General features: G+C 50.6%; 1 protein-coding gene across 3 annotated transcripts in view; it reads right to left on the bottom strand.

Moving 5' to 3' along the window:
• KSR2 (kinase suppressor of ras 2) overlaps positions 1–22,548 on the bottom strand; it is a 436,616-nt gene that overhangs the window by 94,774 nt on the left and 319,294 nt on the right. For all 3 annotated transcript variants that reach the window (XM_040443767.1, XM_040443769.1, XM_040443768.1), the window contains exons 6-7: positions 21,551–21,620; positions 18,278–18,361 (exon numbers count right to left, since the gene is read on the bottom strand). In XM_040443767.1, the coding sequence (XP_040299701.1) occupies positions 18,278–18,361; positions 21,551–21,620 (154 nt within the window). The remainder of the gene's footprint in view (positions 1–18,277; positions 18,362–21,550; positions 21,621–22,548) is intronic.

Here is a 22,548-nt window from a genome sequence, read left to right as displayed (position 1 = left end):
GATGGAATGGTGGGTAGATGGAATCGTGGCTGAGTGGGTGGATGGATCGGTGGGTGGATGGACGGATGGAAGGATGGATAGATGGATGAGTGGATGGACACATGGTGGTTGGATGGATGGATGGATAGATGAATGGATGGATGAATGGGTAGGTGGGTAGGTAGATGGATGAATAGATGGATGTGCTGCCTTGGTGGTTTAGAAATCTCTAGAAGCTGTGGATACAAAAATCTGAGATGAGATAGGGCAGCTAAAGTATCTCCTTGGCACCTAGGAAATCAACTCTGAAGAGAGTCTGTTGCCATTCCCCTCACAGGTCAGTCCTGGGTGGTTCAGAGTGGGTAGCAACTCTTTCACCAACCATGTCCACTTGGACTTTATGCTTTGAAAGATATTTCCACTTTTGGTCTGTATTTTTAATCTTTACTGTCATCGTCATCATCCAATCCTAATAATCTTCCACTGTTTTCTTGTAAATTCATCTGGCAACCATGGCACTAAACATATTACATACACTATGTCATTGGACCTTTATAACAACCTTACACAATGGATATTATTATCATTCCCATTTTACAGATGGAAAAACAGATTAACTGAGCTTTCCTGGCAGAAACCTCAGGTCAGTGGTGCCAAAGGTGGTTTCTCGTTTTTCTTAAAGCCTCAAGCAACAGGGCACAGCTAACCATGGCTTCCCCTTAGGATGAGATCAGTAACAGCTATTCGGTTTTAGACGTACGAAGAGTTTAGAGTCAAAATGTCCTACTTTGAGACAATGTCACCTTCCTCTGCCCCAAAGAGTTACCAGACTTCAAAAGGATAATAGATAATAGAAACCCCAAGTAATTTTGACCTGGCTTTGTCTTTTCCGTTTAGAGTTTTATGTCAGTAGGAAAGATATACGCTGTGGCAGATGCTGTGGGTACCCCACCTGCATCCTTTTGGGTTCCTTTATCATTTCTGTGCACGCCAGCCTAACTTCCAACAGCCAACATCTTTGCCAGAAGACACCCTTAGCCTGCTCAGAGGTTTAATATTAAAATACACAGAGAGGCACAGGAGCTTTAGATTTGCCCTCGACCTTCTTCCTCTCTAGGGATTTGACAGTTCTCTTTAACAGAATGGTCTCAACACCCAGTCATAGACTCAACTTTGACTCCTCCAATTAGTCTAGCTCAGTGGTTCTCAAAGTGGAGTCCTGAGACCAGTCACATCGGCACCATCCGGGAACTTTTCAGAAATGCCAATTTCTGGGACCCCCCCCCCCCGACCCCGGATTGATGGATCTGAGACTCCAGAGCCGAAATGCAGTTAACATGTTTGGAACAAGCCCTCCACCTGAGCGTGATATGTGCTCATGTGTGAGAACCACTGGTCTAGTTGATTGTTTTGGAACGTCTATGCACATTTGCCCAATTATTTTTTTGTCTTCAGTCTTTTGGGCCCTAATAGGGCACTGAATTCCTCTCTCATATGGAAAGGGTAGCCCTGAGGCCTCCAGGAGTGCAGGGATGAAGCGGAGCAGGGGGTGGGGGGTGGGGGGACGGGAAATGCAGGCAGCATGGAACAATGCCGGATCACATCGTAAGAACATTAGTCCGTCTCCAAATCTCCTCTCTGACTGCATCGGGGAACTCTCTGGTGCTAACACATCTTTGTATCTCTCTACCACATGCTAAGCCCAGTCCCAGATTTGGACAGGCGACAGTATCCACAGGAAACGTAATACATTTATTTTTCCGAGGCGCCTGCGTGGCTCAGTCAGTTAAGTGTCCAACTTCGGCTCAGAGGTCATGATCTCGTGGTCTGTGAGTTCGAGCCCCGCGTCAGGCTCTGTGCTGACAGCTCAGAGCCTGGAGCCTGCTTCGGATTCTGTGTATGTCTCTCTCTCTGCCCCTCCCCTGCTTGTGCTCTGTCTCTCTCTCTCTTTCTCTCTCAAAAATAAATAAACATTAAAAAAATAAATAAATTTATTTTTCCATTTTTCCATTTTTTTTTTCCTGGTTGCCTTATATTAATGGAAGTGATGCTGATTTTCCACCCATGGTAATAAGACACATTTCCATCCTTAAATAAATGTATTGAAATTTAAAAGGCCATAAATAGTAAATAAATAAAAGGAAAGCTGCTACATACATATGACAAAATCACGACAGGGTCGTGAGCGAATGACTGAATCAATTCGGGACAAATTAGCTTAGACAATTGAGAACTGTCAAAAAAAGTGGCAGCTCTTGGCCCCTAAAAGTCTAAGATGATTGAAAAGCATTAAGAGGTGCTACTGGGGGGCACCTGGATGGCTCGGTCAGTTGAGTGTCTGACTTTAGCTCAGGTCATGATCTCGCGGTTCACTGGTTCGAGCCCCACGTTGGGCTCACTGCTGTCAGACTGTCAGTACAGAGCCTGCTTCAGCTCCTCTGTCCCCACCCCCTCTGCCCCTCCCCAACCTGCGCTCTCCCCAAAAAAAAATACTAAAAAAGAAAAAAAGAGGTACAAGCTCTGAGAACAAGTGCTTGTGATGAGCCACGAAATGCCCCCGGGCTTTACGCAATTTATTTAATCCTCGTATCAATCCTAAAAAGTAGGAACTAGGGGGACCAGGGTGGCTCAGTCAGTTAAGCATCTGACTCTTGATTTTGGCTCAGGTCCTGATCTCACAGTCCTGGGAGAGAGCCCTGCATTGGGTTCCATGCACGGAGCCTGGTTGGGATTCTCTCTCTCCCTTTCTCTCTCTGCCCTTCCCCACCTCAAAAAAAAAAAAAAAAAAAAAAAAAAAAAAAAAAAAAAAAAAAAAAAAGAATAAAAAGTAGGAACTATTGTTATCCCCATTTTACAGAGTGAAAAACTGAGGCTTGGCAAACTTGGATAACTTGCTGAAGGTCAAATAGCCAGTAACAGACAGAAGTCCCGAGCCCAGCTCTAACCTCACGCAGATGCCTGTAAAACCTTCATTCTTCTTCCTTTACATCTTGGGGGTGGGGTGAATAAGTGGGAAGGTTCCTAGGATCTCTAACCAGCACAATCAAAATGTCCTCCTTTGAGACAAGCCTAAGATGTCACTTTGCTCTTCCCCTACAGTTGCCTGACCTCACAAGCATAATAAAAATCCCACCTTACTGCAAATTTGTCTTTTTCTTTTCTTTCCTTTTTTTAAATTTTTTGAATGTTTATTTTTGAGGAAGAGGGACAGAGCATGAGCAGGGGAGGGGCAGAGAGAGGGAGACACAGAATCGGAAACAGGTCCCAGGCTCTGAGCCATCAGCCCAGAGCCCGACGCGGGGCTCGAACTCACAAACCGCGAGATCATGACCTGAGCCGAAGTCGGACGCTTAACCGACTGAGCCACCCAGGCACCCCATGTCTTTTTCTTTTCTAAAGCTCCCTGGACTCTCAAGTCCCAGTTCCCCTGGAGGTCATTGGTATTGCATCCAAACCCTAGTTCGAAGCTCCAGGGAATGTGCAACTAGCCCTTCATTCATTCTGCAAACACTTAACGGGGCCTACTGGGCCCCAGGTCCTGGGGACATGCCGGGAACAGGGCAGATGAAGCCCCTATGCTTACGGGGAGGGATAAAAACCACATAAACAAATATCAGATCATTGCAGGTGTGTTGAGATGGAAGAAAAAAATCATTCAGGGAAACCGGATGGAGGGTATAGAAGTGAGAAGGAAGGGCTTCCGGCCGGTGCAGAAGTGGGGGGCAGGAACAAGCTGGTGGGTTCAGGGGTCAGAGGTTAAAGGCCGATGAGGCCGAAGAGAACCACAAAGCGATAAAGACACGAGCAAGGGGAGGAAGACACGGACAGGGCCCCCCGCAACCCTGGCGAGGCGTCTGTATTTGATTCTGCAGGCCCCGGGAAGCCACTGGAGGCCGTCACAGCCGGGATAGGTCAGACTGATGCTTGGGAAGCCCCGAGCTGGGGAATCCGCTGATGCCAAATGAGAGTGGAACCGAGAAGTTTCTGCACTCACTGCTGTTTGAAATCGCTTGATTCTGCCCTGGAAGCTTCCAGAAAGAAATTTTTCCTTTCTGCCTCTCCCGCCTACGAGTCTTCTCTAACGAGCGCAGCTGGAATGGTGACGTGCAGGTGTGGAGAAGCCGGGTCGCTGTCGTGGGCAGCACTCTGAAGCAGGAGCAGACAGTCCCATGCCACCGCTGGACCGCGCCCGAACCAGGACGGGCCGGCAGAGCCTCCTGTGACCTCAGCCCGTGCCCTGCCTCCCCCAGGCATGATCCCCTCCGGTATCCCTCTTTGCTTGTCTTTTGCAGTTAGAGAAAAGCCTTCCTTCATCTCTGGCCAAAAGGTGGGAGATGGAACGCTTGTCCCTCTGGCCAGCGCTCCAAAGGGCGGCCCTAGCAAGGGGGGCAGGGCCACTGCTCTTGCAGAAAAGCCCAGAGAACTTTCACGCTGAGACACTTAACCCTTTGCACCGAGGTAGGTGGAGCACTGGCATCTACCAACTGAGTGGGCCGACTAGCCTAGCGCTGAAATGATACAGACCCTCAAGGGCAGGGGAAGAAGGAGCCAGAGAAGGAATTGCACAGGATTCCACCCAGATGAGACTTTTCCTTTCACTGCCCATAGAAGGGAAAACTAAGGCCGACCGCCTGCTTCCAAATCAGACCCCCAAGGCTCAACCTCCAAGGCTCTGATTCGGTCTTTGCCGGGAACGTGGGTGTTCAGTGAGTGAATGCCAGAACCACTGAATGAGGAAGACACATTCTACTTCCCAAACAAGGGCTGTCCAGAAGCCTAGATCTTCCAGAATACAGCACCCTCCCCCCCCCCGACCAGGCGAAATGGGGTCAGGAAAATATGAAGCAGGGATCTGGGTTCAAGGTCCGGCATTATCACTTCCTGGCTGTGACAACTTGAGTAGGTCGCCGACCCGCTCTGAGCCACAGTCTCGTCATCTGTAAAATGGAGACAATCATAGTATCTGTAGCTGCAAAGAAACGTGGTATCCGCAGTTGCGTAGCCGCAGAGAAAACGAACGATATGACACATGCGGGTGCCCAGGACGATTCCTTGAAGTAGCAGGTGCTGCTGTTTTTTGTTACAGTCATTCTTATTATTGCTAGTTTGTGTCTCAAGCCCCTGAGACAGTGGAGGACTTTCTCCAGTGGAGGACTTTCTCCAGTGGAGGACTTTCTCTTGCTGAACTGTGGGCTGACTGCAATGCCTGGAGCTTTGAAACACCCACGGGTGGGACCTGGCTGGTGACGATCCCAGTCTCCTCCCCCTTGGGTGGGACGGCTCAGAGGTGTCAGAGGTGAGACTGGACGCCAGCTACCCAGAGCCGTTACCTGCCCAGCGAAGCACCCAGTGCTGGCTTCCTTCCTTCCCTTCCTGGTCTCACTCCCCCGCTCCCCCGCTGGCATGGTCTGGATCACCTCTTCAATACACTTGCCCTCGAATCCTTGTTTTGAGGCCTTGAGAAAGAGGCGAGCCCAAACAGGACACCATGATCATGAAAGGAGGCTCAAAACCCAATGCGGCCATTCCAAAGCTCTCACACCAAAGCCGAGCCTCTACTCCCTGTCCCTTGTGGGTCTGCGGCCCACGGTCCTTAATGAATTTGTTTCTCCAGGTGCTTCGTTCCACATAGAGAAAAGGGAGGGCTGGGGGGGCCACACAGCTGACAGGACAAAGCTCCCTATCAAACTTGGCCCAGAGGAGCACCATGAGTTAGCATCGTGGCTCTGAACAACGCCAGGCACCAGGGAAAGGTCATATGGGGTTCCCGAAGCAGTTAGAAGCTTGGGTTTCCGAGTCAAGCCAACATGAGCCTGAACCACAGTTCTGCCCTCCCCACACCAAGGGGACATCCGTCCGCCTTGCTGAGATCCAGGTTCCTCGTCTGCAAAACCGTAGTGAGGATCTCACCAAAAAATGCCCGAGTGGGGTCCACCAAGGCAGCACACAGGTCAAGGTTTCCTTAGACAGCCTGAAACAACTTGAGTGGACACAGGGAATGCCACGCGAACCTCACGCAGCCTGGAAACTTGGAAAGGATTTATTTAAGACTTTTCATTGAAGAAGGTTAATTTTTTTTTTTTTTTTTAACTTTCAAAGCTAATAGGATAAGCTTCAGTTACAGAGAAAGGAGAAAAGTTGCTTTCGTGGGATATCTTGTTCCCCAAAGGAGCTGCTGGCTAAATGAGACATCCTCTCCGTCTGACAGTTAAATGTGTGAATTTATCTTGAGGCCAAGATCTGGGTCTTCCTCATCCCTGTAGCCTCCCCTTCCTTCCCCCCTTTCAGTGCCTGGCCTGGGGGCTGGTGCATAATACATGCTGCATAAACACTACAGACACAGAAGGAGAGAAAAGGAAAGACAAGGAAGGGCGGGCAGAAGGGAAAGCCATTGAATGCCACTGACCGCTGTGGTGTGCGGGCGTGAATGGTCTCTATCAAAGGGCTTCTTGAAAAATGACTCCTATTTCTTATAAAAGGAATCTCTCACAGTTTGTGAAATGCAGGTGTGTCCGTCTCCGCATTCTTCTCTTGAGGTCCCCTCTTCCCCACAGTGAGGTCAGGACAGGGGTTGGGCCAGAAGCGCATGGACTTGCATGGACCTTGCCCGGGAACGGTGGGGGACAAATGAGCAGCTTTGCTGTTTCCTTAATGGATCTGTCATGGCCCCCAGCCTTCCTGTGGGGCAGACGAGAGCCCAGAGACCCGTGTGGCGCTGGGATCAGAAGGCTAGCCTTCCCCGAAGGGGGGCGGGCAAAATTCCTGCTGGTGAACACAGTCATGTCCATTTCAAATGGTTCACTGGGCAGTTGTAACCAATTTACAAAGTCTGCAGCCCAACTCCCTGACCCTGACTTTGTCTCGTCCACCCCAGCTTGCTTTGCAATCCATATGAGCAGGGCACAGCCCTTCCTTACAGAGAACAAACGATGTTTTGAAAACCTGGCTTCCAGCATCTGAATGAGGGAACGTTAAAGAAACACCTACCTCATATGTAACCTGTTTATTCTGAACAACACAGCCATGAAGGGTGAAAACCACCGTGCCCATTTCAAAGTCAGGAAGACTGAGGCTCAGGAAGCAGGCCACTCATACAGACAGTAAAGAGCAGAGTCAGGGTCATTCATTCATTCATGCACATAAAGATGTGATTGCCTTCCTCCTCTGTGCCAGGTGCGGGGTGAGGCCCCAGGGTGTGTGTAATAAAACAGGGCAAGAATTCTCTCTTTAATCATCTCTCTTGCCAAGATCCAGCACACCGTTCGCCATCCAGGTATGTAAACCCATCTCTTACTATTCCGATCACGAACATCTTTCCATCCATCCCACTGCCTCAGAGTTGCCCCTTTTCTAGAAAGGATCCCCTGTGGATCGGAACTAGGTTCTCGGGGGCTTGGGTTGGCAAGAGCCACTTTCCCTCCAGAAGCTCCTTTTGAGATCTACTCCACCAACAAACATTTCCTGAGCGCTTTCTACGTGCCAAGTGCCGTGCCGGCCCTGGGGGCACAGAGAGTGAAGGACACGGGCAGAGCCCTACCCTCAACTAGTTTGAAGTCCGGTCAGAGAGAGAGGCAGGTACACGGGCGAAGACAACGTAGTTACATTACGTGGGATGACGGTGAAGGACCGGGCGTGGCACTTTGGACCTGAGGGGGGTCCAGGAGGGCGTCCTGCAGGAAGAGGTGACCGAGCTGAGCCTGAAAGATAAATGGGAGCTGGCCGAAGTGTGCAAGGGAGATCCAGGCAGAAGCAACACAAGGCGGTGCGAGCACGTGTTGATTGGTGGGCAGGTGGCCTACTGCAGGGGTTGAGACTTCAGTGATGCTGGAGTCCTGGGTTCAAGGAGGGAGGCAGTGAGAGGGGCGAAAGGACAGCTCAGTAAGGGACGGCACAGCGTATCACTGGGAGCCTGGATTTACCCTGACAGCAAGGGAGAACCAAGGAAGGATTTTAAGCGGGGAGGCAAAGGCTGGATATGCATTTTGCAAAGACCCCCTCCCCCCCTCCCCGCCCCGCCCACTTCTACGGGCCGAATATGTACAATTAAAGGGCGCAAAGCTCCCTCACGCACGATATTCCTGACTTCCTGCTTTCTGGTCTCCTTCTCCCGGGTCACCGCACTAAGTGCTCCTCAAGGCGTCTTGCAAAATCACAAAACCAAATCATTGCCCCCTTTATAGGGGGGCTTGTTTCACTGACTCCCCCAACTGAGCAGTTCTGTCTCATCTTGGTTCCCCTGTGGTCTCTCATTTAAGCCAATGCTCCGAGAAATGCCCCATATGCTCTCAGTGGAGGATATCAAAACACTTCTTCCCCTTCCCGCTGACAACTCAGTGAGGCTGAGCTCTTTGGCCCGCGACTGGGTAAGAAAAAAAAAACGACAACAACAACGACAACAAAAAACCCAACAACAGAGATGAACAAGGTTGGTGGGGAGTGTTACCATATCAATCATACCGCAGGCTCCAAAAAATAATGAAAAATGATCAGGAAAACCCAGCACTTCTCTCCATGAGAGGATATACTGCAGGAAAGCTGTGGACTTATTAGCTGTTGGAGATGTCCCCCCCTCCCCATCCTGCAACTTCCCCAAGAGAGGAGAGAGTGACCACAGAGTTTTCTTGGTTCCTAAGACCCGCAGGTGTTCATCAGAACACAAAGACCCGTTTGCTATCTTCCTTTTTTTAATATATATTTTAATGTTTTTATTTATTTTTGAGAGAGAGAGAGAGGGGAAGACAGAGCATGAGCGGGGGAGGGGCAGAGAGAGAGGGAGACACAGAATCCGAAACACGCTCCATGCTCTGAGCTGTCAGCACAGAGCCCGACGCAGGGCTCGAACCCGTGAACTGCGAGATCATGACCTGAGATGAAGTCGGACGCTTAACCGACCGAGCCCCCCCGGGAACGGCCCCCCACCTTCGCCATCTTTCAATTCAAGAAATAGAGGAGAGGGTAGTAGGCTCGGGGAATGAGGAGGAAAAAGATTACTAGCTCTGGTCTGAGGTCAGGTTGAGATCAGATTTGCATCTTCCATTCTGCCTGTTTAAGTCAAGGAGAAGCAGAGAGGGGGCTAGCATTTGTTGCTGGCCTACTGTGTGGCTGGCCCTTTACCCACGTAAAGTGGCTAAGAGTCTGGGATGTTGAGTCAGAGAGACCGGTGGTTTGATGAGCAGATCTACCTACTGGGAGACTTTGGATTTACTCCTGAAGGCCTCCGTTTCTTCATCTGTAAAATGGGGAGGAACAGACCCTACCTTCCAGGGTTGTTGCAAGGATTACATGAGATTATGCATGCGAGCTGTTCAGCAAAATGTCCAGCACTTAGTAAGCCCTCAATACATGATCCCATCGGCACCATCCATCACACTCAATGCCCACCTCAGCGTCTAGCAGAATTATTATTTTTTAAGTTGTTTTCTTTACTTTTTTTTTTTTTTTGAAAGAGTGGGGTGGGGGCAGAGAGAGAGAGGGAGAGAGAGAATCCCAAACAGACTCTGCACTGTCAGCACGGAGCCCAAAGCAGGGCTTGATCTCATGAACCGTGAAATCATGACCTGAGACAAAATCGAGAGTCGGATGCTTACCTACTGGGCCACCCAGGTGCCCCTCCAGTAAAATAATCATCCTCCACATACAACTGTGATTGGACCCAAAGTTTTGCACGTACTAGGCAAAAACTCCCATAAGGGACCGTGAATTCCCATTCTGATTGTTGCAAAAACAGAAATGTTTCTATTAATGGAAAAGTAAGTTCAGGCTTCAAGCTGGTGATCTCTGAAATGCATGCTTATAATTATATCCTGCCAATATCCTGTGTGGGGTATAAATTCCCGAAGCTTCCAGGAACTTCACGGCAGCTGCAGCATCGTGCTCATCAACTCCTCAGTCTTTCCAGGGCCAGGAAAATGAGTGCACCCCGTTGCTCAAACCAACCATGGCTTACTCCACACTTCCACCTCATCACCTGTGGCTGGCGTCACTGTGCAAAACCAGGAAATTTTCAGATAAAACACGGTATTTTGATGCAAAAACACAGGTTAGGAGAACATACAGCCCCAGAGAAGAACCAATAAGTACACAAAATCCAAATAGAAAGATCCAATAACAGAGCCACGGCTCATTGAAATGAAAATCAGTAGAGGCGCTGGGGTGGCTCAGTCGGTTGAGCATCCGGCTTCAGCTCAGGTCATAATCTCACGATTCACAGGTTTGAGCCCCATGTCGGGCTCTGTGCTGACAGCTCAGAGCCTGGAGACTGCCTCAGATTCTGTGTCTCCCCCTCCCTCTTCGCCCCTCCCCTGCTCATGCTCTGTCTGTCTCTCAAAAATAAATAAGAACATTAAAAAAAAAGTTTTTTTAATGAAAATTAGTAAAGTGCCAGCTTATATGGAAAGAAATCAGTGCGAGCACATCCAGCCAAGCTACCGAAGGCAGAAGGAGAAGGAACGTGTTTAAAGGGCATTCAAACACTGGAATAAATTGGAAGTCTTGGGCTAGTTAACTCAGTTTTCTAAACTCACTTTTTACCTTCCCAGGGAAATGATTATGGGTCTCACCCCTACAGAAGTGGGCAGTGACCTAAATCAGAACACAGGAAATGTTTCTATTTGCACAGACATGCCCCAACCAACATGGGTCACCTGGGACATGGGACTTCCAGTGCTAAACCCAGGAAAGTCCCAGGCAAACCGAGATGTTTGATCACATTATTGAATATTGTAATGGCACTCTAAAGTTGGCACTCCAGGGGCGCCTGTGTGGCTCAGTCGGTTGAGCGTCCGACTTCAGCTCAGGTCATGATCTTGCGGTTTGTGGGTTCGAGCCCTGCATCGGGCTCTGTACTGACAGCTCAGAGCCCGGAGCATGTTTCGGATTCTGTGTCTCCCTCTCTCTCTGCCCCTCTCCCATGCATGCACTCTCTCTCTCAAAAGTAAATAAATATTAAAGCGGCACTCTAGAACTGAATTACAAGTATACCACAGTCCCATTGGTTGGCAATGACTGTTTCACTATATAAACCAGAGGCAATTCCACCAAGGGCAATTCTGCTCCCCCTGGGAAGATCTGGAAATGTCTGGAAACATTTTTGGTTGTCACAACTTGGGATGGAGTATGTGTCTGTGTGCGTGTGTGTGTGTGTGTGTGTGTGTGTCTGTGTGTGTTGGGGGTGCTCCTGGCATTTGGGGGTGGAGGCCAGTGACGCTGCTAATTATCCTGCAATGCACAGGGCAGTTGCCCAAACAAGGAATTATCAGGCCCCCAATTTCAATGGTTCTGAGGTTGAGAAACCCGATTATAAATGCTTGAACATGTCTCCCAAGAAGGATGGTTCAGAATATCCTAAAAGACAAATGGGGAACAAGAACTATGGAAAAGGAGGAAATGTGCTACATTTTCCAGAACTTTCCCTCACTTCAACCCACGCAGGTGATTTAGTGAGTAGGGTTCTCTTCCTTCTTTGCATTAATAGAAAATCTGTTTCTGGAACTTAATACATGCTGACCAACTTATTGAAAGATTCTGATTTGAGGGAATCCTCAAGTCATTAATGCGATTGGTGCACTCACAGGTCCTATGACATCCAATTCAGAGAGGTTTAGAAACTTCCCCAGAATCACACAGCCAGGTTGGGGCAGAGCCAGGACCTAAACAGCTCTCTCTGCCCCCTGCTGTTGTTTTAATATGCTAAGTTGGGTTCCTTCGAAGCAGATCCTGAGATGGGTGTTCTTGTGAGTGGAGAGAGTTCTCCAAGAGAGGCTGTTTCCTTTGCGGGGGAGGCTGGATAAGGAATGGGGGAGAAGCTAAGCAAAGATGTGGCTTCAGGTGACTCTAGTCTCAGCCTGATCCCCCCCGGGGCTCTGGGCTGCGAACTGCACCACAGAGCGTGTCTGCCTTGAGGCAAGCAGGCTGGCCTTCTGTACCCTGCACCTGGCTCTGAGCCACCCGGAGCAGGGGGAGGCTTCTTCCTGGGCACCTTGGGGTGAGGCAGCCACAATCACCCAAGGGCAACCCCCACCCCCCACCGCCCCGGGGAGGTCTCAGGCATGAACTGTTTGCAGCAGCTCCCACAGCAACCGGTAAATGAGGTCGCCAGGAAGGTAAGCAGACCATCGAGTCACATGTGGGTGAGGGAAGACTGTGCTCCGTGACCGCTAACTTCATCATTCTGTCTTCAAAGCAGAGGAGCGACTGCTCCCTGGTCTTAGAGAAAAAGGAGACTTAGCACCTGCCAGACATTCTGATTCCCAAACCCCTCGCGTCTCAGGCCATAAGAGCAGGTGACCGGGCATCTGAACCCCTGGCTTCTGCCTGCTCCTACTTTCCCGCAAGAAGCAAAGGCCACCCTGATACCAGCACTGTCCTCCCCAAGGCCTTGCCCTTGGCAAGTGACCCACTCCAGCAAGATGACAGCTCCAGGGTTCAAGGAACGGGGCTGGACGGGGAGCGAGCGGTCCCTACCCAGGCTGGGAGCCACAGGGAGTAGCACCCACGAGTCACAGCGGCATGGCCTGGTGCCCTGTCTGCACAGAAGAATCGGTATTCCCCGGCCCCCAGGCCCCGCCCAGGACAAACAACTGAAAAATATGCTCGAGTCCTTCTAAGTCCTGATCCAGACTTTGCCCGTGCCTGTGTCCTTGCCTGTGACCTCACCCAGAACACCCTTCCCCCTGCTCCACCTGGCTACTTCCCACTCCTTCCTCAAGACTTCAAGGGCTTCTTTTTTTGTTTTCTTAATGTTTATTTATTTTTGAGAGAGAGAGAGAGAGACAGAGAGAGAGAGAGAGAGAGAGAGACAGACAGAATCCAAAGCAGGCTTCCGGCTCTGAGCTGTCAGCAGAGCCCGACATGGGGCTCAAACTCACAAACCGCGAGATCATGACCTAAGCCAAAGTCAGACACTCAACCCACTGAGCCACCCAGGTGTCCCTCGTCCCTCAAGACTTCAAAGGCCTCCGGGAGAGCCCCCCTGATGTGCATCATGTATGCACCCTTTCCCAGCCTGGTGCAGCCTGGGCACATCCCCCTACAGTAATAATTACCTACCTGCTTCACCCCTCCTTCTAGAACCATGTTCCTCACTCACACCCCAGTGCAAATCTGAATCCTCTGGGAAGCTTATTAAAAATGCAGGTTTCGGGGCACCTGGGTGTCTCAGTCAGTCAAGAATCTGACTTCTTGATTTCGACTCAGGTCACAACCTTGTGGTTCATAGGTTTGAGCCCCACATCGGGCTCTGCAGTGACAGTGTGGAGCCTGCTTGGGATTTTCTCTCTCCCTCTCTCTCTGCTCCTCCCCTGCTCTCTCCCTCTCTCTCTGTCAATAAATAAACAAATAAAAAAAATATGCAGGTTTCTACGCCCTATGGCCAAAGTCTGGGCCAAGAAGTCTTGGGAGGGACTCAGATGTGATGATTTTAAGTTTTGAGCCACTAGCAGTGACCGTGAGCATCTGGAGGACAGCGACGGTGTCTCTTTCACCTTCGAACCCCAAGAGGTAGCACAGAAACGCCCCTCACAGCACACACCGAACCAGAGATGCTGACTGAACTGAACCCAACCCAAAAGAAGGAGTGGGGAGAGGGGAGGCTAAAACACGCAGGAGAGACAGATAATTCAAATGCTACTTCTCCACCGACAGTTTTGAAAGACGTCCCCCTCCCTTCCATACTCAGCCCATGCAGTAAAAGCAAACAAAACAAAAAACCAAAAACCACACATATGCACAAAAATACCTCGGTTCAAACTCTCCCTGCCTAGAGCACAAGCCACGGAATTCACCGCTGTGCACTATCCCGTGAGAAACGCAGATAGGGGTGGACGGGTTTCCAAGGAGCCAGAACTCAGCTCTGCGGAAACCTGTGGAAGGACCCCGAGGAGGAGATGCAGACAAGGCATGAACGAGGCTGGGAAACCCATCAGCACGTTCCTGCAGCTGAATCTGTAGTCAGCAGACAATACGTGGATGGTGCTGACATCCGACCACTTAGAACGAAACTCCATTCCGCGCTCATGAACCTATTAGATGAAAAGTCCTCAATTCAGATAACTGCAAATTGCTTTCTGAGCATAATTTCCTATTAGTTCGCTAATCTCTCTATTCAGAACGCCAACAAGACAGCTGATGATGATTCCGGAGGAAGTGGCCATTAAGCCGAGGCAGGAGGAAAGGGGGTTAGACGTTCACAAGTATCCTGGCTTCCTGGGTGGGGGGGGGTACCCCAAAATTAATCCGTGAAGTTAGTAACAGTATTAGCTTTCGTTTATGAAGTTCTTATAATGTGCCAGGTACAGACTGAGCATTTTACCTTACGTATTAGCTCACTTAATTTTTGTTTTGTTTATTTGTTTGTATTTTTGTTGTTTTTTTAAACAGTCGAGTGAGGTAGATATTTTTTGGACAGGAGAAGAAATGGGGCTCAGAAGTGGTCACACAGCTATTCGTGGAAGAGTCAGGATTCAAATGCAGGCGTGTGTGTCTGACCTACAGCCTGGGTTCCAGTCATGCCTTATCTGTTTGGCTTATCACACAAATATTACCGGAGAGACGATGATGAAGAAGAATCAAGTTTATAGGACTGAGGCCAAGAGATGAAACACGGCACAAAAGCCTGAAAAATAGTGAGCAAAGATCGACCAGTCTGTAAAAACAAAAAACAAAAAAAACAAAACCACAAAAAAACAACAAAAGCCCCAAACACAAACCTCATGTGCTGAAATGTCAGGCTGGAAAAGAAAGCTTGATGTTGGCAAACTACCACTTTTTTGTAGAGCAGTGGTCCCAGGACCAGCAGCATCAGCTGCACCAGGGAACTTACCGAAATGCAAATCCTGGGGCTCCACCCCAGACCTGCTGCGTCGGAGACTCTGGGGCGGGCCCGGGAATCTGTGTTTTAACACACCCTCTAGGGGATTCTGATGCACACCCGAGTTTGAGACCCGTTATCTAGACAAAGAAAATCAGCTCTAACAGGGAATTTGGAGACCACCCAGAGGAGTGCTTCTCAGACCTTAATGTGTGCAAGAATCACCAGGACAGTGATTAAATTGCAGAGTCTCTTAAATTGCAGAGTCTGGTGCAGCAGGTCTGGGCACGGTCTGAGAGTCTGCATTTCTAAACAGCCCCCAGGTGCTGCTGCTGCTGGCCCAGGGACCACTGTAGAGTCACCAGGGTCCAATCCAATCCTTTTCACCCAGGGAGTTTCTAGCAACAACAGAACCAACATTGCTTTAGGTTTAAAAAACAAACAACAACAACAACAAAAAGAACAAGCAAACTAAAAAAGTCATTGCCTTCAGGGCAGATTCAAATCCATGGCTCTGGAATGCTTCCGGAGAACAGGAAATGTCCATTGCCACCCTCACTGCTTTTCCAAAGTTCCGGTTCAAGTATAAAGTCTTCCCTGAGCACTTGAATTAAAATCTTAGCCCTAAGCCCGGCCCTTCCCCTCTTCCTTCACTGCTTCCTTCTTCTCTTTAGTTTCTGGCACCCTCTGCACAGATGATCTATTTTACTGGGTTGCTTACTGTCCCTCCCCTCCCCTAGCACGTAAGGTCCAGGAGGGCAGGGGTTTTGTGCGTTTTATTCGCTGTGATCTCCCTGCTGCCTAGAAGAGCTCCTGGCACATTTATGGAGTAGCTGCTCATAAACAGCTGAGTAAACGAACAAGCAGTTCTGCCCATTTTTTTCTAAAAAGCTGCCTCCCCATTCTCCGTGCCCCCTCGGTGCAATGCCATCTGTCACTCTCTTTATCCATGCACTTCAGTCCCCCCCGAAATCCACTTCTCTGTAGGTGCGTCTTTCCCTAAGCCCCTTGACGACGGCGTCTGTGCGTTCCCCGTTTCTGTCCCCAGTCCAACCCTTCTGTCAGCCCATCAGTGCGTCCCAAATTTTGCCCATCTTCAAAACCACGCAAAAACTGCAGGATTTGGTTCATGGAAGAGTGAATCCAAACTTCAGCTGGTGACAGCAGTAAAAATAAAGCCAGCTCATAATTACGTACTAGAGATAGCTCTAAGCTCTGTTGTAGTTAACACAAGTTCAAAATGGTTGTCGTTACACAAGTGTCAAAAAAAACACCGGAAGCATGTCGGAACGTCATAGCAACTCCGGACTCTGCTTCCACTGCTCCAGCAGCTTTTCTGAGAGCTGAGCAAAGTGGTAAGATCGACGGTAAAATCCAAACGTGGCTGGGATGCTGCCTCTTATCTAGCCATCTCTGCGCAAGGTGGAGTGAGGAAGAACGTTCTCTGACGAAACACCGTGATCGAGGGCAAGAACATTCCACTGGCTCCTTCCAGTAGCTCTATTGAGGGCACCAGCGTCAACCCACTTTGCAGACCAGAAAACTGAGTCGCGACAGGACAACAAGCCTCTCGCTCAAGCTCATACAGAGAATGCAGCAGTTGAGCTGGGGCTCAAACTCAGGTCTGGCTGCTTCCAAAGCCTGTGCTTCTCCCCCAGGTATCCCCCACCCCCACCGCCGCCACCCCTTCCCCAGAGGCCTCCCCCAACCCTTGGCAGGGTCTGAGTCTTTGTTCATTACTTCTGGAACAGAGAACAGGAGCAAAGGCCACCTCAGAGTTCCGCCTCTAGGGCTGAAAATTAAATGGCTCAGGAGGTGTTCAGCCTCACGGACTCCTGGCTGCGTCCCTGTCACCTAATTACCCGACTTCAAAGCCTCCACTCCGCAGGTGTGAGGATGTGAGGGCTGCCGCTTCCCCTCAGAACACGGTGTGACTACGCATGGATAAGACAGCCCCCCCCACCCCCCCCACCCCCGCCCCGAGCAGCTGGGGTATGGGACACATCAGACAGCCTTCAAGTTGGACCCCACCGCCTGGCCTTGGAGTCAGAAAGCCCAGAGGCCACCATCCTGAGGGCTCACCTGAGAACCAGGGTCTAAGGAAGACCAAGGTGGGGACGTGTGCCTCCAGATGGTAATAGTCTCCCCACCTCGCCTTATGCCGCTGCTGCTGTCCGCTCCCCCCTCCCTCAAGGGACAGGATGTTGGGGGGCCTGAAGGAGCCCGAATGGGAGTTCCCAGCCTGGGCTGGACAAGGACAGAGGGACTCCTACATTCTCTGAAACTAAATGGCTCCTATAAAGCAGACGGAAAGATGCACTGAATATTACTGACAATTTTCTAGGGATTGGACCAGGGAGGTATTTCACACAGGCTTAGGGAGAGAGAGAGGGAGGCCAGGCAAAAAGGCACTTGTGACCTCTGACAGAGGACAGAGCTCAGAGGCTGGCACCGTGCTGTGTCCTTTCGTGATTTACTGAATGCTTACACCGGATTGGCCAGGTGTGACGATTATTCCTTTCGTGCAGATAAAGCGCGCGCGCGCACACACACACACACACACACACACACACACACACACACAGGCAGGAACAGAAAGGTGAGGTGAACTGCCCAAGGTCACACAGCAAGAGCATCACAGAGCCGGGATTTGAACCTATCTTACTCTGACTCCAGAGCCCATACTGGACATCAGCTTTATTCTGTCACCTCCCTGCCTTTTGCCAGCTGTGACCGGGAATGCGTGTGTGGAGTAGGGGAGGGTTGTGAGAGCTCGAGAGCGACATGATGCCACAGAAGGAAGGGGAGTTAGGGGGTCGGGGCCGTGTGCCCGCAGGCAGGTGACTTCCCCTTGCCGAGACTCAGCGTTCACATCTGTAAAATGGGGAGCATCAGAACACCGCCCAGCCCCCCCCCCCCCCCGCCCCAACAACGCAGAAGAGAAAAAATAAAGAGGAAAAGGACTTCACAAACTCTAACTCAGGAACTGGGAAACTAACTACAGCTGAGGAGCCAAAGCCAGCCGGCCGCGCAGTTATGGAAATAAGGTTTTACTGGAACAAATACATTGGTCACACCCGTTTGTTTACATATTGTCTCCGGTTGCTTTTGAGCTGCAAGGCCTGGCTGAGTGGCTGTAACAGAGACCCCTGGGCCCACCAAGTCTAAAATACTGACTATGCGGTCACCTAGAGAAAAAAACGGTGCCAACCCCTCATGTTAAATGCTGTGAATATGCAGAGTACCGCCGTGGCTCCACACACCCCGGTAAACATCTCCGGCACCATCCGTCCGCTTTGGTTTTCATTCACAATTGTGCTGCTTGACCCCTTGCCCAAAGGCAGAGGTTCACTTAGGACGCGGTTCTGAAACATAGGGCAAGCGATTCTCCCGAAAGCTAGGAAACCAAGCTTCCGCAAGCTAGTTCAAAGGCTAGCGTGGCTCTAGCTGACGTCAGGCACCCTGAAAACACTTCCTGGTGCAGCCACTTACTTGCAATTTTTACACTTGAGGCCAAAAAGCATTCCTTTTCCACAGACTGTGCACGTCTGAGACATCCAGTACTTGGTGGAAAACCTGCGGAAAAGAGACAGAAAACGTTCAGGGCCAAGGTGACGGTGACCCCCAGCTGTCTCTCAGGATGAACCACGTGAAGGGTGAGTGCACAGGCCCCGGGGTCCAGCCTGGCTTCTCCCGAGGAGCGTGACTTCATCAGGTTGTTTGGGCGCTGGAGCCTCAGTCTCCCGCTCTGTAAAGTGGGGATGGTAAGCAGGACCGGCCTCACAGGTGCTGGGAGGACGAAACAGGTTATGCGCGTCAAGGGGCTTCACAGCGCCTGGCACGTGGTCAGTGCTCACTCGATTGGGCTGGGACTCTACTGTCCCCTGGACATTCATGACAATCCTGCATTCGTTCAACAGGTATTGCCCAGTGGTCTGCTGTATGCCAACTTCAGTTCTGGGACAGAGTGACGGGTGGGGGGCTAGAACTGCCCTCAGAGGACCACAAGGCGAGGTGGAGCCTCCTGGGAGGCTGGCAGACCGGTGCCCCCTCTCTGCCAATCAAACCATCTGGGGAGCTTTGCTGGGGGCCTCCCCCCTGCCCCGAAGAGCCGAGGCCTCAAACGTGAGTAGCAGAAGAGTCTCTAAAGTGAAAACTCTTTTCAGACCGTCGGCTCATCTTCTCCCCCCACCCCCGCCCCCCCCCCACCACCACTTGTTGCCAACAGAAGGCAGTTTGGACGCCCCTGATATACAGCTGCCGGCCAGGAACAGAGGTGCCTACGATTAACTTCCAGGGGCTCCCGCGGCCGCTGGGGCGCTTTCTTCCCCCAAAAGATACCAGGCACTGGCCGGGCTGCCCGAGAAAAGTATTGCAGGTTGCCGGGTCAGAGTTAATTTTCGTTTTCAATTTTTGCCACTTTCAGCAGGAGTTGTAGCTAATCTCCACTGCCTCCGAGTGTCAAAATGAAAATCAGAAGTGATTATGTAACTTGGTGCTTGAGAATTTTGAGGGCAAGGTTGCAGCCCTCTGCTGCACCGACTTGCTTGATTTGGGTCAGTCACTCTCCAAGCCAGAGGAGGCGCAGCTCAAAGCCTCCATATGGAGGCAAATAGCAACATTCTGAACCGAGACTCTTGTGGCTAAGAAGACTCCCTCTCCAGTTCTGGACTGGGGGTTGGTTAAGCCTTTTTCTGCCCCTTCCACGGGGCCAGTGAGTTTGGCAGGGTCTACTTTATGGGATTTGGCAGCTCTTAGGAATGGTGACTGGGCTTGTGGTCCACCCCGCTGGCCAGCAGTGTGGGCATGGAGGGGAGGCGGCGTGAGCTTTGTAGCCGGGAGTTCTCTTTCCTTTCCAGTCCTCTCCCATCTCTGGGACCAGCTCTCTCTCTGAGCTCTGCCTGAGGTGACTCTGAGGACAGTGGATGGAATGGGATTTCAATTTCATTTCTTCACCAAGGCTGGGGTGAGTCTAGGTCTCCCGTCCTGGCATGGGGCCCGGGGTCACACTAAAGAGTAACAGGGCATCCCCAGTCCTGGCTCCACTAAGAAGACATTCCTGATGCCCAAGACCATCATCCTTCCTCTGAGAATCAGCATTCGAATATGAAGTACCACCAGATCTAAATTGCTAAAGCTGGGGGATGGGGCTGCGCCACCAGGGCAAGATGGAGCGAGGGGCACGGTCAATCCAGGGATGAAGCTTCGTCAGGGGTGTGGCCAATCCGGAGGTGGAGCTGATCAGGAGTGAAGCCAATCCAGAGGGGGAGCTGAGTCAGGGGTGAGGCCAATTCAGGGGTGGAGCTGAGCCAGGGGTGTGGCCAACCCAGGATAGAGCTGAACCAGAAGTGGTGTCAATCCAGGTGCGGAGCTGCGCAGGGGGCGTGGCCTATCCAGGGACGGGGCTGAGCCAGGGGCGGAGCTGAGCCAGGGGTGGGACCGATCCAGGGGTAGAACTGAGCCCGGGGTGTTGGGAAGCACACACAAAAAAAGGCCCTTCTTTTTGATGCCTTTCTCTCTGAGGCTCACGGCCCGACCACGGACGCGTCTATCACGTCTTTCTCACTGCTTCCTCCATTGTTTTCTCATTTGGGTCTTAACAACTATTCTGTCAACATATTTCTTTGAAAACCTGTTGACAAGGTGCCATTCCGGGAGACAGTGTGCTCATTCCTACCTCGGGCCCACCCGCCCATGGCGATATGTCTGCCCCTGGTACCGCCCCCCCCCCCCCCTTATAGCCCAATGCCACACACTGTCATGGTCTGTTAAGCATCTAGTCCTCGACTGCACCGCGAGCTCCCCAAGGGCTCCCGACGCCTTGCTCAGTGCTGAAACCAAGGCATGTAAATTCTCTACAAATACTGGTGCAAAGAATCCATGAATGAGTGAATGGGTCCCTCGGCTAGTTCCCAGACGCCTCTGGGTACATAGAAAGAAAACTCTGAGCAGCAGTGCCCAAAGAATACAGAGTGCCGAGGTCAATTAGCTTGTAGACCCATCCCTCAATCGTGCAGGGCCTCAGTTTCCCTATCTGTCAAATGGATATGATCACACTTGTGCTACTTACCCCAATGAGTTTGTGAAGAGACTGTGAGGGTAATGACATAAAACGTAGAAAGTTAAATCTGGAAAGTCAAAGAACTTCTTAGAAGGGATGTCTAGTAGATACAAGTGTCCTTCCTGACAGGACAGGTGTACCCCTGGTGAGGTTATTCCACGGACCCAACAGCTGGAGCTCTGGGCTGACCTACAGCTCACCAGAGAGTACCTCTGAGTTCAGAATTCAATCTTGTCTTCTGGGAGGGGAGACCCAAAATTAGGCTGTACAACATTTCTCTTGACAATGATACCGTTTACCGAGTGGTTATTATGAGCCCTTTGCTTAGCACTTTACATATATTATGTCATTGATCCTTATGACACCCTAAGGGTAGGCAGAATTATCTGATGAGAAAACCGAGCCTCAGAGAGGTTAAGTAACTTCCTTCTGGTTGCAAAGCTTTATTAGCCAGGATGCGAACACAGGACAATCTGACTCCAAATCCCTGGTTTTTAACCATTATGTGCTGGTTTTATAAGGGCCAGGTTAATAAGAAGCCGACATCTCAGTCCCCAGGGGGCACACTGAGGTCTCGCTTGGCAGAGGAGAGAGAGGCATGATGACATAGGAACTGAAGCAAAATATCTGCCTGGCCTTCCCCCACTCTGGGGGCCAGATATCTACCGGAGGTGGGTACCGGTGCCCACAGGAATCCAGCCTACCTGTGCTTAATGGAGTTGCCGAGGTCTCTACGAGGGATCTGCGGGGACCAGCGCGGCACGGACAGTGTGTCTGCAGGGAGAGAAGAGAGGAGAAGAGCCTGTTACACAGAGGATCAGAGTGGGGCGGGCTCCGGACAAGCCCGAGAAGGAAGAGGGAGGCTCTCCAGCTTCAGGAAGGACAGTGACCTACCACCATCACTTGCTAAACCAAAGCCAAATGGAACACTGGTTTAACACGTGTCACCTTGACTTCAGCAAGGTCCCCTGGGCAGGGCAACCAGGGAATGCCTTGAAAGAAATCAGCTGTGGAAAGAATAAAAATGAGCTCTGCTTCCATTTACAGAGTGCTTAGATTGTGCCAGGCATGTGTTAAGTGACTCACAGGCTTTAGTTCGTTACATCCTCAAAACCACCCCAAAGACAGGGGGTTGTTAGCATCCCCACCTTACAGACAATGAAACCGAGGCTTGGAGAAAGGACGTCATTTGTGCAAGATCATACATGTTGGAGGCTGCACAGCAATGCGGGTCCAGATTTGAGGGACTCTAGATCATATGCCCTTGTGTGCAAAGTTCCAATGCAGTAGATTTCCAAATGCCAGGCATGCACGTCCCACTTTCCCAGTCTTGTCGTGTCCTGTCCAGCCACAAAATTATTTTATTACTATTTTAAGTTAGCTCTTTTTGTTTAAACACACTTATGTTAAAAGCACACTCTATATAGAAAACTAGTATCACTTGCTGTATATTGTCAGTAACTATTTAAAACATGTCCAAACATGTACCATCTAAATAAACTCATGTTAAAATAGGTAGATGGATTGATGAGGAGTGGATGGATGAGGGGGTGGATGGACAGATGGATGGATAGAGGGGTTGGTAAGTGAGTGGATGGATGAATGGTTGGATACGTGGGTGGATGGTCAGATGAGTGGGTAGATGGACAGATGGGTAGGTGGGTGGTTGGCTAAATGAATGGCTGGCTGAATATCTGGATAG

The sequence above is a fragment of the Herpailurus yagouaroundi genome, unplaced genomic scaffold, assembly GCF_014898765.1.
Source record: "Herpailurus yagouaroundi ecotype Mexico unplaced genomic scaffold, PumYag 191, whole genome shotgun sequence".
Classification (NCBI taxonomy): domain Eukaryota; kingdom Metazoa; phylum Chordata; class Mammalia; order Carnivora; family Felidae; genus Herpailurus; species Herpailurus yagouaroundi.
Note: the sequence above shows the minus strand (reverse complement) of the source record. Positions and strands in the feature narration are given on the sequence as shown.